The sequence below is a fragment of the Electrona antarctica genome (genome assembly GCF_951216825.1).
Source record: "Electrona antarctica genome assembly, chromosome: 12".
NCBI classification, from domain to species: domain Eukaryota; kingdom Metazoa; phylum Chordata; class Actinopteri; order Myctophiformes; family Myctophidae; genus Electrona; species Electrona antarctica.
Genome location: NC_136793.1, coordinates 27,524,535 through 27,544,318, shown reverse-complemented (window position 1 = coordinate 27,544,318; position 19,784 = coordinate 27,524,535). Strand labels below are relative to the sequence as shown.

General features: G+C 42.7%; 1 protein-coding gene across 2 annotated transcripts in view; it reads left to right on the top strand.

Annotated features, from left to right (window-relative positions):
* The window catches only part of grid2 (glutamate receptor, ionotropic, delta 2), a gene marked incomplete at its 3' end in the record, with an annotated part of 744,548 nt that overhangs the window by 523,565 nt on the left and 201,199 nt on the right, over nucleotides 1-19,784 (top strand). For both annotated transcript variants that reach the window (XM_079516745.1, XM_079516744.1), the window contains exons 7-8: nucleotides 6,013-6,174; nucleotides 10,172-10,291. In XM_079516745.1, the coding sequence (XP_079372871.1) occupies nucleotides 6,013-6,174; nucleotides 10,172-10,291 (282 nt within the window). The remainder of the gene's footprint in view (nucleotides 1-6,012; nucleotides 6,175-10,171; nucleotides 10,292-19,784) is intronic.

Sequence of the window (19,784 nt, the reverse complement as noted above, 5' to 3'; positions counted from 1 at the left end):
GTGTGTGTGTGTGTGTGTGTGTGTGTGCGTGCGTGCGTGCGCATCTGTACTTGTAGTATTTGTTCATTTTATTCATACAAATAGACAGTGAGATACTGGCATTATGCCATCTCTTAATCCATCATAAAATATGTATTGTACTTAAAATAATTGTGTGCAGCTTCATTGAGTTCTGGAGTGTTTCTTCAATATGCTGCGTGCATACCCCATCGATATCAAATGCAGAGATCCATCCGAATCTCAGCATTCAGAATGACTTTCCCCATTTATTTATTTGTTGCACAATGTGCAGTTGCAGCGTATATGGCTTAGGTGGTTAAGGTGCATTGCAAGGAATGTTTGATTCTGGGTGCTTTGTGATTGTGTGCTTGAGTGAACCAGAGACCACACACACTTTCACTGTTGTAACCTTGCTGCACTGGAAATGTAAATACGCTCAGTCTGAACCAAACCAGTGTGTTCCTGTTGTGTCATGCTCACAGACATCCTTCAAATCCATTACAAAATAATAGCCATATATGGCTATGAGTAGGTCCATCCTGTATCTGTAGTGGACGTTGTGACATTCAAAGGACAGGACACATCGATCTAGACAGCGACAGGCACAAGAGAGCAACGTACTGTGAATCTTTTGTTAAACTCTAAATGGCAATAGACAAGATAATATTATGCTGGCCTATACAACATTACAATACATATTCAAAGATAAAGTAGACATGGTCTGATGAGGGCATAGAAAGAGAGAGAAAGCAACGATGATGTTTGTTTGTTTGTTGTTGTGTTGATCCAGAAGGAAATTTGTTTTGTCCAACAGCTCCAGTGTAAAAACATACATACAAAAAACGTACATACATACAAAAGAGCATGATGAACATATAAAAATACATTACATCATAGAAAGCAGTAAAAAAAGGCAATAGCTATAAGTTAAAAAAGGCATGAGTTAAAAAGTACAACACCAAAAAAAAGCAAAGCAAATACGTCAACTGACCAACCCCCTCCCTCCTCGTCTCCCCCTCACGGCCCCCATTGCTTCATTATATAGTCTAATGGCCCTTGGGATAAAGGAGTTCTTAAGTATATCTGTGCTGCATGTCTGGGATAAAAACCTGTTGAATTTAAAAGTAACCACAAGCAATAAAGCAAATTTTGTCACACCTTGATAGGGGTAATACAATAAAACTACTGTACATGAGACACACACGCACGCCTCCATCAATAAGTGGACCTCAAAGGAAACAAGATTAGAAAGCAAAATCAAGTACAAAAGTATTACAGTAAATCTACATGAAAAATAAAATGTTCCACTGCATCAGCCTTTTTTCTGTAGCAAAATACATAAATCAATAATAACAATAACAATAACAATAACTAGATAAAGTGCCCCTCGGGGCACAGGTCTCCACCAGGGCAGGTCAGGTTGTGGCCTCCTGGTGGCTCTATAATACGCCAATGTGAAAATGGTGCCATTTCGTCTTACGGGATGATTTGAGGCATTTTGTTCCAAAAATGTGTTTTGCAAAAGTCCACCTGTTGGTGGCGCTATAACAGACCAATGTGAAAATGGTGGGATATATTCCTCAGCCTAGTAGGAAAGTCTGTGAAAGATTTCACGTAAATTGCACGCTGCGTTCATGATTTAAGGCTTTTTGTTAAAAACGGGCCAATCCTGCAAACTTTGAAAGCCAATGTTAGCCAATTCGGATGGAATATGAAATATCGGACAGATCTGTCTTGAACACATGACTATAGAGATAGTGTGTACTACGGACAGACACACACACACACACACACACACACACACACACACACACACACACACACACACACACACACACACACACACACACACACACACACACACACGCACACACGGACGGACAGACTGCAAAACATACTCTCTCCCCATGCCTTCGGCCTGGTGGAGACAATAATAATAGATTACTATACATTGTATAAAAAATATATAATATGTATATGCTGATATGTAGCTTCACCTGCCTGTTGAGGGAGATGATGCTTATGGTTCATACACTGGATTTGTATACCAAATAAATCTTTGCATATTAAATCATATAGAATTGTGTGTGTATCTGAATCCTAAAGAACCTTATCTTAGCGATGATTCACGTTGACCTTTGTTCCTAAATGGCCACGTCAGTTGGGCTATCGGGACTATTATTTAGTGAGTGTGTACGTGTCCCCTCGCATGCATGCGAACACGTGCATAGCCACATACATGCATGCAAGCAAGCTAGCACAGAAACAGAGCTGTTGGACTAATGGCCTCTCCATCCAATTCATTACCTTGTTTGTTTTCTGTGTCTTAAGTGTATGCATGTCTGTGCATGCGTGTGTGTGTGTGTGTGTGTTTGTGTGTGCGGCTGTGCGTGTGGGTGTGTGCATGTGTGTGTGCGAGTGAGTATGTGAATGAGTGTTCCGTAGGCTATTAGTCATGTGTGTTTGTCACTCTATTTATTATCCTCTCATTAACATGGAGACAACGGGCTCAGTAAATCACACATTAATCGATCAAATACTGAATCACCCACCCCCACCCTCTCTCTCTTATTTTCAGATACAGTGGCACAGAGTGTGTTATCAATTCCTTTAATGAATGTCAGCCTAAAAAATGTAGTATACACTCTGTGTGTGTGCGTCTGTGTTTGTATGTGTTGCACGTGCGAGTGCGCAAGCACGCGTGCATACTGTAGTAGTCTCTAGTCCATGCGTTGTGCATGGCCATGTTTGTTGTTATACATGTAGGTGGTTGACCTTCCACACGCACAGGTGCACAGAACATAACAGAGGGTAATTTTAGCTTAGCCTGGGGGATAATTATATGAACATTAGTGCCACTAGGACTAACCATCTCACTGCGAGGAGAGGTGAGAAAGAGGGCAGTCATGTCAGAGAAGTGGGTGAGCAGAGCTGGAATTGACAGCCTTGCTATAGGGTTGTTTTTGTTTTTCTTCTTTGATTAAAAGCGATGATGGGAAGTGGACATGGAGGCAACAATGGACATGGAGCAAAGGTCATACGGCTTTCATGGTCTGCAAGCAAGAGAAGTGTGTGATCATGCTGCCTTTCCTCCCACACTGAGAAGCTGGCATCCCAAGATGCATCCCACTATGGAAATGTGATGTCCAGCTATGCTATAGGCTACGCTGCACTGATGCACTGAATTGGAATTCAATTATTCTTTATGTTTGGTAATGTTGCAGATTCAGTGTGCATTCAGCATTGCCCATGTCTTGGCCTCCGCTTTATGACAGTCCATTTGAAAACTTACACTGTTTGCGCACCTCAATGAATGAATTGCATTTTTTTTCCAAGTGCTCAAAGCGCTTTACAATGGTTCATTCATTCATACATTGGGAGGTGAAGCGGCGAACAGTCGACGCCACTTCCCACTTTCACACACCAATGGTGGCAAGCTTACACCAACCGACTCATTGGAGGCAATGTAGGGTTCAGTGTCTTGCCCAAGGACACTTCGACATGTAGCCTGGAGGAGCCGGGATTCAAACCGCCGACCCAGGGATCATTGGACAACCTGCTCTACCTCCTGAGTCACAGCCGCCCTAACCTCAGTGAAACCCTTGCACAGTTTGTAGTCACATTGTTTCTGGGCACATTCAATGAACTGCCTCATAGGAGCACGTCTATGAGCTGAAGAAGATGCTCTTGTGTAAACAAAAATACACATTAGACCAGTGTTTGCCAAACACTGGGTATCGACTAAAGATCCCCTAAAGATTTCCTTTCCTTAAGAAATAATTCCTACCTAAAGAATTTAATTAATAAATGCAACAATCAAAGACATTTCATGAATTTGAAAAGAAAAACTTGTAAAGAAAATAAATTTAAAGAAATAGCGAAACTGGAAGATCTACAAGTTCACAACGCGTTACATCGTGACGTGTGGCTTGTAGATCGGCAATTTTCACTTGTTTGGATCCCGGGAGGACCTTTTTTGGGTCCCGCACTAAATGTTTTGGGAACCACTGCATTAGACAATATTGCTTCTTCTTTCTTAACCAATTAACAACGGTGTCCCTAGTTTGAAAAACAAAAACTAATATTTAATTGTGATTAGTGTATCATCTATTTAGAATAAATCCTCGGACATGATGTGTTCTCAGTTGATATTCATCCATGCTGTGACTGGTTGTGACACAAAAGGACTGTGGCACTACCTGAATGGGTAAGAGAGTAGTACCATGTGGACTGTGTCAAGTTTCCTCCAGACTAGAGGAGTAAGAGAGGGCCTATAATGGGCTGGCACGTAAAACTGGATCACTTGATGAGTTTGTGGTTATTTAAGTATGTAAATAATAATAATAATAATAATACATTTTATTTATAATGCACTTTACATTTGAAGCAAATCTCAAAGTGCTACAACAAGAGAAGAAGAATAAGACTAAAATTAGCACAATTCATGCATTTCATGGTATACTGCTGGTATACTGCTATGGTATACTGCTAAATAAATAGTACATGCTTCCAAAAATGTTTACCATTTTGTGTTACAGTTATAGTGTTCATTTTAAAAGGTCAATTTGTTGTTTATATGTAATTTAGTAGAATGGTCACCTTGGTGGCAATACATAATTTACTGTTCTTATGAACCATTCGTTGAACCCTAAAACCTAGGGTTAGACAGGGTAATTTAAAGCTTCCAGTAGTCATCTTGAAAATCACTCCTTTCCGGAAGTTAAATTTATTTATTTTTTATTTATTTCTTTGTTTGCTATTTAGCATGCCCAATAGTAACACAATCCATTGAAAACCCTTTTGTAAACAACTGGTGACCTGTCTACGGGTTTAAAATTATTCATCACCACAACTGTTTTTCATCATTTTGTACTCCCAGAGGGCCTTTTGGAAATTAATGTGAATTTGAAAACAAAGTGTGCGTGCGCGTGAATTGTGTGTGGAAGAGGGGGGGGGGGGGGGGTCACCTCTGCATGCTGTTCACACTCCACACAGACAGCTACAGATAATGTAATGCCATCTATTATACTGTAGAATGGTTTGTTTGTATTTAGTTGCTTGATACGCAGCAATGCATTGAATTAAAAATAAACCTGACAAAAATCACTCTTCACTTGGCCCGACTCAGTTTAAAAACGTCTGTGATTGGGCCATTGTATGCAATCGGTGTACTGGAAAAGTACACCCACTCTTTTACACCTGTAATCTTGTAATGCTGATTCTGATAACTGCCCTTCACATAATGTACATTATACTAATGGTAAATTGCATTTGTATACAGTAGTTCCTTTATATAAAGCACTGTTGCGATGTGTGTTGCATTCACCCATTCACGTCGTAGCCTATGCATTCAAACACTGGAGGTAAGGTACCAAGTTTGGGAGTACCTGTTTCAGTTACATCCTCAAGGACACTTTAATGTCAGGTCGAGCCAGGGATCAAATTGGTAACCTTCCAGTTCTCAGTTCGATCCTAGTTTGATCGATTCCTCCGTTCTACCTCCTGAGCCACTGCCGCCCCACTAATATTAACATAATAATGAATAATGATAGCCTACACAGCCACATTTTCTCCTTGTTAACTTCATAGATGTACTTGGTATGCTATCACGTACTGCAATCACTAAAATTAATAATAAATAAATACAATTATAACCAGTAAGATGTCCTGAAGGGAGAGGTCGTATGCACGCCTCCGCCTGGGTGGCGGCAGACGGCAGACTGCTGGGCGAGCGCTGGTGCTTTGGCATGGGGGGTCAGATCAACATATGGAATGAATTCTGTACTGCCCATATATGAAGCGTGTCTTGAGTGTACAGGGTTTGATGAGGTCAGATCAACATATGGAATGAATTCTGTACTGCCCATATATGAAGCGTGTCTTGAGTGTACAGGGTTTGATGAGGTCAGATCAACACAGTATATCACCATTACAAGTATAGAACCCCTGCAGTACATAAGTCTATAGGGTTTACTGTAACTGATTTTGTTTTTTGTTTTCTACTCTCTGCAGATTACCAACCGCTACATCTATGATACTGTGCTGCTATTGGCCAATACCTTCCACAGGAAGTTGGAGGACAGGAAGTGGCACAGCATGGCAAGCCTGACCTGCATCAGGAAGAACTCCAAGCCTTGGCAAGGAGGCAAGAGTATGCTCGAGCATGTTAAAAAGGTACGGAAACATGTGCATGCATGCATAACACATGAACATGCGCGTGCATGCACACGCAAAAGCAAATGCTGGATACTATTTGTATCTTTCAAATCAAAGTTTTATGCTTTTAAGAATGTTGCAGGGCTAATGAGCATGTTTTCTTCAGTTCCAGGAGAAAGTTGACTTTGGGGATCCTGCGGCAGTTTATTTTATGAATCTCTGCCTTTCACCTTGAGATCAGGCATAGGTGTCTGGCATCTCTTTCATCACTGTTAAATCCAATTGGATCAATGCCCTCTGTTTAGATATCAATAAAAAAAAACTACTTTGCGGATGGCAGTTTGACTGAATGATGTAGCCAAGTGAAATGCTAATTTAGGATTAGTGTCAGGCGATAATAAATCCGCTGCATTGGCTTTCATATCTATCTCAGTTTTTCACCTTGAGATCATGTCACTTGGCAACACTTGGCAACATTTTCATCAGCCGGCTGAACCACGGCTGTTAAACGAGCCCCGATGGTCGTCTCTGCTGAGTTGCATTCAAGAGCCCTGAGAGATAATAGGGTTGTGTTCAACAGACCCAGTATCGGTGTCATCTCCTGAGCAACTGCAATGTGCTCTGACTGCCAGTCTGCCACCCGTTATCACTTTGATTGTTCGTGTGAGTGGGTGTGCTTGTGTCTGTGCGTGTGTTTTAATCACTGTTTTGGCATCTGGAGCCGTTAGGACAATTAATGACGAATACTAATATGTTGCTGTTAGGATGAGTAGCTCCATCAATGTGTGTGTTTGGCAAAAGTGGGGGAATTACAAGACTAGGTCAAAAGCTAGTATATGGGGAAAATGTGACTATATGCCATAGCCTGGAGGCAAATTTACACTGCCATTGCATTAGCTAGTTTGTTGTTCGCCAACCAGCATTCCATAGGGGAACGAGAGTACAGGGCCATGGTGAGAGACACCATGGCCTTTTATGATTTATCTCCATAGAAACGTTCATCACAGATCCATCTTTCATTTCATGTTACTCCCTGTTATTTCTCTACAACTTTATCTTTGAACAGAAGCTAATTGTTCTGTGTGCATTGTGCCAACCAATACTGAGCAGTTGACATTAATTAACCCCTCACTTATGAGCTCTGATAAACAGTGTCTGGATGGGTTTCACTGCGGCTATGTTTTCAGGAAGCCAATAAACATGTTAGGCTAATTATTCCATGTGGACATCTCTGTGTGAGTGTGCAGTGTAAACACAGGCATGCACATACGTACTGTATGCAGCATGCAAGTGTGTGCATGTCTCTAGTGGCGCTTTGGCTGCAGGTATGCCTGTATACTGTAGGTCTGCCTTTGCTTATGTTATACTATTCCCTCAACCCTATGTTCCTCAGGGTTCGGTTTAGGGTTAGTGTTAGGGTGTTTGCTAGAATATGTTAATACAATATAGCACATATTAATAGCACACCACTGCAGTGGGGGTCTCCCTATTCTTCCATTTCCCTAAAGCACTTCTCTCCCTATACCCACCTGTCTTCTTTGACAAATTGAAATAGAAGTCTTTTTAAACACTTTTGTAAAATCTGCTATTGTAAAACCTGCTTCACAACCACAATGCTGTACTTGTAACTAAGATACTAGCTGCAAAAATAGTTTTTTACATTTATGGATTCAATAGATTAGACTAGACAAACCTAGTTGTTGAGGTATTCGATAATTAAGTCGGGGCGTCTGTGGCTCAGGAGGTAGAGCAGGTCGTCCAATGATCCATGGGTCGGCGGTTCGAATCCCGGCTCCTCCTGTCTACATGTCGAAGTGTCCTTGGGCAAGACACTGAACCCCCAAATTGCTCCCGATGTGCTGGTTGGTACCTTGCATGGCTTCCGCCGCAATCGGTGTATGAATGGGTGAATGTAATGCACAATCTATGTAAAGCGCCTTGGATAAAGGCGCTATATAAATGCACCATTTAAGTCAATGTGAAGCATGATACATGGGTTAATAATAACAGAGGAGCTTTCTTTTTTTAAATATCAACAAATGGATTAAAGGGGCATTCCACTCATTTTCAACATTTTACTATGTCATTAATATACCTTAGAGCTGTTGTGTGGAAATAATAAAAAAGTTCCCCCATTCTGTGTTTCCTAGAACTAGAGGTCTGAAAAGAATCATTAACATGGTGAAACACATCTTGATGACATCATCAAGATGTGTTTCACCATGTTAATGATTTTTTTCATAATTACAGTTCTAGGAAACACAAAATGGGGGGACTTTTTTATTATTTCCACACAACAGCTCTAAGGTATATTAATGACATAGTAAAATGTTGAAAATGGGTGGTTTTCCCCTTTAACCACTTTACACTTTGTTACACAATGGTATCACACAAATATAGTGCAAATAGATGATTTACATGCTCACTATGCATGATGAGCCATTCTCATTCTCTCTCTTGTACAGCGTGTGTGTCTATACACGAACACACACTCACCCACACCTACACAGTACACACAGCACAACCCCACACACTCACCCACACCCACACAGTACACACAGCACAACCCCACATTGTGAGTCACAGGAAGAGTTATCACACCTCTGTCACTCTGAAACAGTCAGTGTGACTTTTATCTGGTCACACTACTAGAGGGCAGGACAAACTGCCCTGCGTGCGTGCGAGCGTGCGTGTATTTACATGTACGTGTCATGCATTGGTGCAACAAAATGTGCTATTGTCCTCAAGTGATTGTCACCAACACACACACACACACACACACACACACACACACACACACACACACACACACACACACACACACACACACACACACACACACACACACACACACGCATGCACATATGCATACAAACTAAAATTGTGCTGTCATATACGTGTGGTGTATGCACATTTTCTCATTTAAACACACATGCACTCATTCACACTGTGATGGGCAACTCATGACTTTGGTACAACATGAAGTGTGATTTTCCACCGGAGTCAGTCTATGTTACACCTTTCCGGTGTTATGCATGCACGCACACACACACGCGCGTGCGCACACACATGCACACACATATATACCCACCCACAAGCACAAGAGTACACATTATCCTCAGTTAGTCCCAGTCCCAGCACTTTTCAATATGATACGATTGTTTTGTGGGTAATAGATGACTCATATCTGGCCATGTCTTGATTTCAGCGTGTGCTTCGAGGTAGATGATATTATTGGTCATGCCTGAGTGGATGACAAATGCCATTTTATTTTAGAAAATAGAAAAGACGCTAATTTTGCAAAGTAATTCATGCCTGTGATTGTGGCATGATGAAGCACTGACTTTCACAATATAGATCCTATATGCCTGAATGTTGTTCGCTGCTTGTGCCATTCAACTTTGTATGTAAGTAAGTAATTCATGTTTATTCGTTGAATAAATAAGCAACAAATGCAAAAGACAGCAATATAAACCTTGTTTAAGATAGAAAAACGAATTCACATATTCACACGGCAACAATTTAGCTCTGATTGGGTTTGTACTAAAATACAAAACCCTTGCTCCAGGGTTATTATAGTTTTTACATTTTCATTTGTTTTTGTTATTTAGTTTTGACTTCATGTTTGCAATTTCAGTTAGTTTTAAAAGACTTGTTGGTTTAGTTTTTATTTTGTAAAAAGGCTGAGTTTTAGCTTAGTTTTAACTTGATTTGATTTAGTGTTAGTGTTAGTGTAATATGAGGTAGTCAGGGATGAGATTATGCCATGCATTGTGAGTTTGTAGCTATTTTGAAAAATATTCAATACTGACGAACAAAAATGAAGGACATTCGCTGTGATTTTGTTTAATTCACACAGTATACACAAAGTTTCAGCAATTTTTTTTTTTTTGGAAAGCCTCATTTTCAGGATGTTTTTATTTTGTATTATTATAATTGTATTTATTCTAGTTGTAGTTGTTTGATTCGTTTTAGTTAACTATAATAACCCTGCCCAATTCCTTGTGTTTTGCAGTTTGGTGTAAGCGGTCTGACCAGTTTCCTGGAGTTCACCGATAATGGCACCAACCCCAACATCTTCTTTGAAATTCTGGGGACAAACTACGGAGAAGACAGAGGCAGAGGTGTCAGCAGGGTAAGTCCATAGAAAATGAGTTGTTTTGTCCTGTTGGCACTGAGTAGAAGTTACTTTCAGTCAATACTGTATTCAAAAGTGCTTTGACGCATCCACACAACACCAGAGAAACTTTACTTAATTTATAATTCTACTGTAACACTCTCATTCCCAGATGAGCTTACCTCTCTTTTTTCAGGGAGTTGCTTGTCACCTCTGTGTAGATGTAGAAGAATGAAAGCCACTTTACATAATAGTACTACTTGAGCAACTGATTTATACATTGTCATACAACGGTGTGACTTGCGAAAAATTGCCGACCTACAAGCTCACGACACACATGACACGTGTACATAATACATTGTGAGCTGTTAGATGTATAGGCTATATTAAGCATTTCTCTTTGTATGTTCATTGGTCATATTCCTATAGAGCCGGGTGTGTCCGGGTGGCTAAGTTGGTAGAGCTCTCGCCTTTGGACCAGGGTCATGGGTTCTATCGCCAACTCGGCATATGAATAGCATGGCTTGGGTGCGGCAAGTCGTGCGGTAGGTACTGGGAGCTGATGGTAGCTGTTGTACTCCACCTCAGTGGAGTACAATCCATCTCCCAGGGGTCTAGCTGAGCACATTGAAACAGGGAAAGAATCCTGCGTTCTCAGCTGATACTGGAAATAAGCCTCTCTGACCTACTTACCTACCTATAGAGTAGCAGAAGGAAAAGGGAAAGGTTCTGAAAAAGCACAGAGGAACTCAGTCTTGCACTGGGGTGCCTGAAGTCAAAAGGAGTCACTCACTTGCCGGCTGCGTCGGTGGGTTCTCTCAGGTGTATACTTATTACTTCTACAGTTGCAATAAACAAGCCGTCGGTTTTCGGTGTCCTTGTAGGGCTGCATGCTCAGCCCTATCTATTCTATACCAGCTAAACTTCCCCTTGTTAAGGTTAACTAATTGGAATATTTCAGTGTGATCAGCTTCACTGTGTGTGTGTGTGTGTGTGTGTGTGTGTGTGTGTGTGTGTGTGTGTGTGTGTGTGTGTGTGTGTGCGTGTGCGTGCGTGCGTGCGTGTCTGTCATCACAATCATGCAGGGTGTTGGAGAGACCATAGATCTACCAGAACATGCAGACTCAGGGATAATTAATCAGTTAATTAATTGATCTAATTTAGCTCTTCTTTTCTCGTCGTTTTTCCTGTAGGACAACTATGCTTTTTTAGAACAAGGGTTAATTTATACGTTTTTAATGATAATAATTAATAATAACAACAACAACAAATAACAACAAAATAAAAAAGAAACTAGGTTGGTAGGTTTTGCATATTACAGTTGAATGAGAAAGCATCACAGCCACTTTATTCATGTCTGCATGATAGAGTAGATTAGATATTATTTAGTTAAAAAAAAAACAGGAGTGGCTGCATCTGTGATAAAGTGGAAGCGCAGCTCTAACGTAACACGGTGTAATATTAATTATCAGCTGAGCTGGGTGCATGTCTGCAAACTTTTTAAATTTTGTTGGTGTTTTTTTTTAGCTCCCCTGTGTCTTTTCTATCCCCACAAATATGCAATTTTGAACAATCAGGATCTCTCTTCATATAGGGGCTTTTATGGAAATTGCTCTCAGAAACAGCTCAACTGATTTGGTCGTATTTGTGATGTCATCAATGTCACCCTACTTTGTATAATTCCTCCCTCTCTTCAGTCTTCAGTTCCAAATTTGCATTTCCACTTTGTTTACAATGCCCGCCATTGTTGATTTTCCAAGCTGGCATGGAATGGAAACAAGCATGGATTTATCTAGCATCAGTATTATAATGACTCAAATATTAAATAAGGTAATATCGCCGTCAGGGTCGTTAACAAAGTTATGTATTTACTCGCTTAGCAGAGTGTTTAATATCGTAATTCCCACAGCCACTTTTCAATGTTTTTCTATGGGGGCCGACTAGAGATTCCCGCAGTGACACGCTATTATGACTCGTCATTTTCCGAGGTGCACGGGGAGGTGCTTCGGGAGTTGGGACCTCCTTCTTCTGACAGCTCTCAAAGTAGACACATTGAGAGTATAGTGACATTGGCAAATGTTTTCACATTTAGCCTATTACACAATTATTGGAATTGGTATTCAGGTGGACGGTGCTTGCAGTTAGTTGGTCTGCAGTGTAGACCCGACCCGACCAGGAGCAGAGAGGGCCATATGTGGAGAGGTATTGAGGTCCTTAACTTTCTGCACGTTCCTCTGCAGCTGACCCTGGACAAGCAAGACCGAAATGCTCCATAGTTGTCCAACTTGCCCTCCACAGACTGCCTTAGATCCCAGTCTCGCCTGCTGCCTGCATACAGTATGTCAAGGAAACGCAGCTGTATAATATGATCCCCTCTTACTCATAATTGAACCACCCATAGGGATGTAATGGTACCAAAACTCACAATATGATAATGTCACAATAATGACTCCACAATACAATATTATTCACAATATTTAGAAATGAACGAAGTCTGTAGGACACAACTTTTGGTCTCATTTGCGTGTCATAACAAGAGCTGTGACTGTAATAGCTCTGATTTATCTTGTGCATTCCACTCTTCTGTCGTTAATGAGAGGCACTCTCCTTGTCTGAGGTGTCAATTTAGATTTTGTCTCTTGGTACAGAGCTGATTTAGACTAAAGCCTGATTTATACTTGGGTAGCGTGTCTAGCACAGAAAATATAAACGATGCATTGTGAGCTTGTGGAGCAAGTCTAGGCAGCAGGCATATTAACTGTAAAAAAGGATGGACCACCATCACCTTCCATATAATATAATAAGGAAGGGACTGCACTGTTTATACTGTACATATATGATTGAAAGCTGGACTCATCAATTTGAAGTATACTGTAACTGCCTATAAATGGTTGAGATTGACTCATCATGGGGGTGTGTATTTGTCTAAAATTTACAATAGTGTTTTAAGTAGTGCATTCTCAGATCTGACCAGCGCTTCATTGCTCTACCATGGTTCTGGCGGCTTTTGCTCTGCTCCGCTGCTCTCTTGCTCTCTGTTCTGGAATAGGGATCTGGGACTCTATAGCGCCCCCCACATGGACATCAGTGTTAGACTCCCTAAATTGACTCTTTAGTTGCTGGTGCAACTCATGTGGGTTACATAGGCCTAAATACATAAATGGTAGAGACAATTACTCGTCATGTTTGGAACAACTTCACAACAACTTCACAACATGAAACAACTTCACAACAGAGATTACAACTCAGAGTTACAAAGCCGCATTTCACTGGGAGCATACATACTACTGCATGTCTCTCTCTCTCTCTCTCTTTCTCTCTCTCTGTCTCTCCTCCTTACACCAGAGGGATCTATCTGTAGATTGCAAATGAGATAGTCAGATGAGATTATGGATAATGCAGTGAGACACCAACATAACGCGGCATGCCGCCACAGACAAAATTAATCCTTAAAGCACAACATAATTACATTAAGGCACGATTCCCTTATCAGAGAGCATAATTACTTCTGAGGAAATTCAGACAGACTTTGTCATACAATATTATTGCCACAGTCTTCTAAATTAGCATTTGTTGAATATTATTTTGTTGGCCTCTAGTTGAGATTAAGTGAATTTTAGACTCAGACTCAAATCACCAACGGAAAATTCCTCAACTTGGAGGGAAAGTGATGTTCACCCATTTCTATAGAGAGGTCCTCGTGGGGCCTCTACGGCGGAGCCCGTTGGGCACTGGCCTACTTGGAATGATGCAAGTTGGAAATGCATGCCCCACCCAGATATTATGTCTGTGTCCCCTTTATCCCCAGTCAGAATGATGTCAGATTTCTGTATGTGTCTCTCTGTGTCCCTTTATATATGGAGTTCTATGTCAGCCATGCCCAAATATGGAGTGTTGGGATGTCAGAACAGGCCAGCTTATGGAGTTCTGTGTCAGGCATGCCCAAATATGGAGTGTTGTGAGGTCAGAACAGGCCAGTTCCATATATGGACCCTGGGCAGGGGCCTGGCCCAGAGCCTGGGCAGAGGCCTTTTTGGGGCGGTTCTGGACAACCGTGGGTCCGACTGACTCGACACCGGGCACTGCACTCCCTGTGGTGGTGTGGAACGCGTGTGTCAAATTTGAAGTTGGTGGGGTGAACGGTTCTCGAGTTATTAACACTTCTGTTGCCCAGGACGTCCACTCCACACACATTATCAAATAAAACGCGGGGTGCCTGCGTGTGGGGACGTCTTAAGGTCTTTTTGAGGGGAGCCAGCCCCTCCTATACACAGGTTTAATGTTTGTCTTTAGTTCAATGTTTGTTTTGTAAACGCCATTGACAATGGAGGGAAAATGTACGTCATAATGTACCTCATTATGTCATAATCTCTTTATTGTTAATGGCGTTTAATGTTTGTGTTGGCACCGTTTGTTTTACATCACCATTACATCACCTAATCAACATGAGTTAGACTTTAATATATTAGCGCCCCTCACTTTACACGGGTGTGATTTTTTTATAAAACGGGATTGCTAAAATCAATGTTTTGGAAACATTTCTCTCAGTTGGAGTTGCATTGCGTCAATTTCAGCATCACTTAATTTAACACGGAGCACGCCAGAACCGTAGTAACCGTAGGATTAAATTAATTGTCTAGCCTTCCAGAACCGTAGCCTACGTTTTCCAGGGTTTATATTCTTTAATCCATGTTTTGATCAGATCGAATCACTGCCGTTCGTTAGCATAACAGTCAAAGTGGGACAGTGGCCGCGGCCATTTTGAAGATGTGCGCGGCTGCGCACATCCACTTGCACTCTATGTGCTGCTTTCAATGGCCTGTATCTCCAAATCGGCGCAATGAATGTCGTTTCTGGTTAAAACAAGGTTTTTCAACGGCCGACAGCAGTCCGCTGACCGAGAGAACAACCTGTCAAGACAGCACACACAGTATTTTGTCATTGTAACATCCGGTTACGGATATTTGGTTCTTCAAAATAAGGGTTGCGCGCGATAACACCGTGGCAATGCGCGATAGATAGATGAATTAATCCTGGCGGGCAGACGCTTAGTTGTTCTATTTATTGTTGAACTGGTTGAGGGCTCCAAATTCCACCAGCCTTTAAGCTCTGCTTCAAATGCAGAATGTGACAGGAAAGCTTGCTTAGTGAAGTGCACATTAATTCACGTACCTTACCAACGCAGACTGCACTTAAAGGCACGGGGCAATTTGCTCTGCACCTTTGATGTGCAGAAATCTGGCCCTCAGAGTTTGATATGGAAAGGTTTTTGTCACTATGTAGAGGAAGGTGATGCAAAGCAGTTTATACAAGTAGCTTCACCTAAGGTGTTATGCAAAAAAATTAAACAAAAAAAACAAGCAGAACAATTTCTCTAAATGGAGGGGTGGTTGTGCTGTTATGTTATGCTGTTATGCTGTTGTGTTTTTGTTGTCTTAGTTATATTGACTTTTTACATCATTACATCTTTTTTTGCATTTGCACCGAAACGTGAACGGATCGTTTGTCTTGTGGCAGCTGTTTCAGAGGACTGCCTTGATGCCTACTCCCTGGGGGGGGGAACTCAGCGGAAGACCTAAGGGTACGCTCAGATTTGAGCAGGTATTTAGCATTCTCTAGATGATAGAATACTCAATCTTGTAAATATTTGATCGTTAGCATTCACCAGGGAGTCTCTGGAAAACCTTTGTTGTATTATTTAGCAAGAGCTCAGTTGGAATATATGTAAGTGATGGTTAATGTCTATCGGTGCGGCGGTTTGACCGCATGATGGCCTTCCCCGGAAGCAACATGCCAGACTCTTTGTCAGAAACAAGTCCGGCATAAATTATACATTGGCAGCCTGTCTCTCTGCCCTTCCTGCTTACGGTATCTCTTCCTTTTTCCTCTATCTCCTCTTCTTTCTCTATCTCTCTCACTCCCCCTTTATCTCTCATTTCATGTGCATATCTGTCACACCGAAGTCTAAAGAACATCTGCTTCCATGACTAATACTAATAATATAGTCCATGACATGGATGGATCCACAACATGCAAATACTCAGTAAGTGCCTACATGATATGACTCTGAAATATCAAAGTTGTCTCCAGTTTATTGCAAACAGTCAGATGTAATGTAATTTAAAATGAATAATTAAATAATTAAACGTCCTTACACTTGCTAACCTTCATTACTGTGACGGTGAAGAAATTACTCTTTATGCTTACACTGAATATTTTGTGTGGAAAGAAACATGCAACACATAGCCTACCGTTCAGTATTACGCACGCAGGCAGGCAGGCAGGCAGGCAGACAGGCAGACAGGCAGGCAGGCACACACCGCACGCACATGTCACACACACACACACACACACACACACACACACACACACACACACACACACACACACACACACACACACACACACACACACACACACACACACACACACACACACACACACACACACACACACACACACACACACACCCTGTTGTCTACTGTTGTCTTTCACGGTCCTGTAAACCTCAGTGGATTTTATGCTCAGCGCTGCTACACATTATTCCCCAGCACTGTGAATCACCCGCTCCCATCATTAGGACTCTGTGAATCACCCGCTCCCATCATTAGGACTCTGTGAATCACCCGCTCCCATCATTAGGACTCTGTGAATCACCCGCTTCCATCATTAGGACTCTGTGAATCACCCGCTCCCATCATTAGGACTCTGTGAATCACCCGGTCCCATCATTAGGACTCTGTGAATCACCCGTTCCCATCATTGTCTCCACCAGGCCGAAGGCATGGGGAGAGAGTATGTTTTGCACTCCGTCCGTGTGTGTGTGTGTGTGTCCTTCCGTCCTTCCTTCCTTCCGTCCGTCCGTTACCAGCTAATCTCCGGCACCGTTAACCCGGTCGATGCCAAACTTTGCACACACACTCCCTGGATGCCAACGATGAACCTCTGCCCCACATTTTCCAGAACGGCCTGTTATAGCGCCACCATGAGGCAGCTTTTCACATTTCTTACCTAAAACTGCACCGATCTGCGTGAAACGTTGCATGCACACTCCCTAGAGGCCAAGGACAAACCTTTGACCTGCATTTTCCGCATCTGCCTTTTATAGCGCCACCAGGAGGCCGACTTTTGTAAAACACATTTTTTGATATTACTCCTCCAGATTCTGTCCAAAAATCTCACAAATCGTTACACAGTATCTCTATGGTCATGTGCTCAAGTCGGATCTGTCCGATATTTCATATTCCATCCTAATTGGCTATAATTGGCTTTCACAGTTTGCAAGATTGCCCCGTTTTGAACAAAAGCCTCAAATCATGAACGCAACATCCAATTTACGTGAAATCTTTCACACATTTTCTTACTAGGCTGAGGAATATATCCCACCCTTTTCACATTGGCCTGTTATAGCGCCACCAACAGGTTGATTTTTGCAAAACACATTTTTGGAACACAATGCCTCAAATCATCCAATTGCCATACAATGCTGCATTTCCTCAACAAAATGAAGATAATTGTTGCAAAAAACTAACAAACAAAAAAACATGTTTATATTACTCCTAAACATTTTGCCAAACATCTCACACAGTCATATCCTCCTGGTGGAGACCTGTGCCCAGAAGGGCACTTTTTCTAGTTAGGACTCTGTGAATCACCCACTCCCATCATTAGGACTCTGTGAATCACCCGCTCCCATCATTAGGACTCTGTGAATCACCCGGTCCCATCATTAGGACTCTGTGAATCACCCGCTCCCATCATTAGGACTCTGTGAATCACCCGGTCCCATCATTAGGACTCTGTGAATCACCCGTTCCCATCATTAGGACTCTGTGAATCACCCACTCCCATCATTAGGACTCTGTGAATCACCCGGTCCCATCATTAGGACTCTGTGAATCACCCGCTCCCATCATTAGGACTCTGTGAATCACCCGCTCCCATCATTAGGACTCTGTGAATCACCCGCTCCCATCATTAGGACTCTGTGAATCACCCGCTCCCATCATTAGGACTCTGTGAATCACCCGCTTCCATCATTAGGACTCTGTGAATCACCCGCTCCCATCATTAGGACTCTGTGAATCACCCGCTCCCATCATTAGGACTCTGTGAATCACCCGCTCCCATCATTAGGACTCTGTGAATCACCCGCTCCCATCATTAGGACTCTGTGAATCACCCGCTTCCATCATTAGGACTCTGCATGCACGTGTGAGTGTGTGCATGTTGTGCAATAATATCATTCCAATATTATCACTCACAACAGTCATATAAAGCCCTCAACACACCAAGACAACTATGTATGTGTGGTTTGTGCACGTGTGCACATTCTGTTATCGACTACCACATTGACTCATCGCTGACCTCAGTGGTAGCAATGCCTCTCCTCTCCTCTCCTCTCCTCTCCTCTCCTCTCCTCTCCTCTCCTCTCCTCTCCTCTCCTCTAACTTGCCTTATCCCCATTGAGGTTGACTATAATGACATGCGTGCAATGCTTCCTCTGTTCTGTGTCTTTCTTACTTTATTCATGTTACGCTCCCTTGACATACTGTCTCTCCCTTTTCTCTCTATCCCTTTTATCTCATCTTTCAAAGCCCCCCACGCACGCACGCACGCACGCACGCACGCACGCACGCACGCACGCACGCACGCACGCACGCACGCACGCACGCACGCACGCACGCACGCACGCACGCACGCACGCACGCACGCACGCACGCACGCACGCACGCACGCACGCACACACACACACACACACACACACACACTGTCCCCCCCAGTAATTATTTTTTTTTTTTTCGCTCTCATTATCATTTCATGTCTCTCTTTAGCTAGATTTATACTTAGTTGCGAGCTGGTACCGCTGTACCGCACTGTTGTGATGAAGAGAGTTGAGCCAGAAGGCAAAGCTCTCTGTCTACCGAGCAATCTTTGTAACTCTCACCTATGGTCATGAAGTGTGGGTCATGACCGAAAGAATAAGGTCGCGAATACAAGCGGCCGAAATGAGTTTTCTTCGACGGGTGGCTGGCATCTCCCTTAGAGATAGGGTGAGAAGTTCAGTCACACGAGAGAGACTCGGAGTAGAGTCACTGCTTCTTCGCCTGGAAAGGAGCCAGGTTAGGTGATTCGGGCATCTGGTTAGGATGCCCCTCGGGCGTCTCCCTAGGGACGTCCTCGAGGCACGTCCCACTGGGAGGAGACCACGGCCCAGTTGAAGGAAACACATCGACTCACTGGCCTTGGAACGTCGTGGGATCCCCCAGGAGGATGTCCACTAATGTTGCCCTGGAGAGGGATGTCTGGAGCTCTCTGGTGGAGCTGTTGCCCCCGCGACCCGACTACGGATAAGCGGTTGAAGATGGATGGATGGATGCGAGCTGGTGTCGCGCACCAAAAAGTAGCCAATTTACAAGCTCACAATGCATCACGCTGTGATGTTAGTGAGCTTATAGATCTGCCCATTTCCGTTGCACAGCACCGGCGCGCATCAAAGTGTATCAGGCCC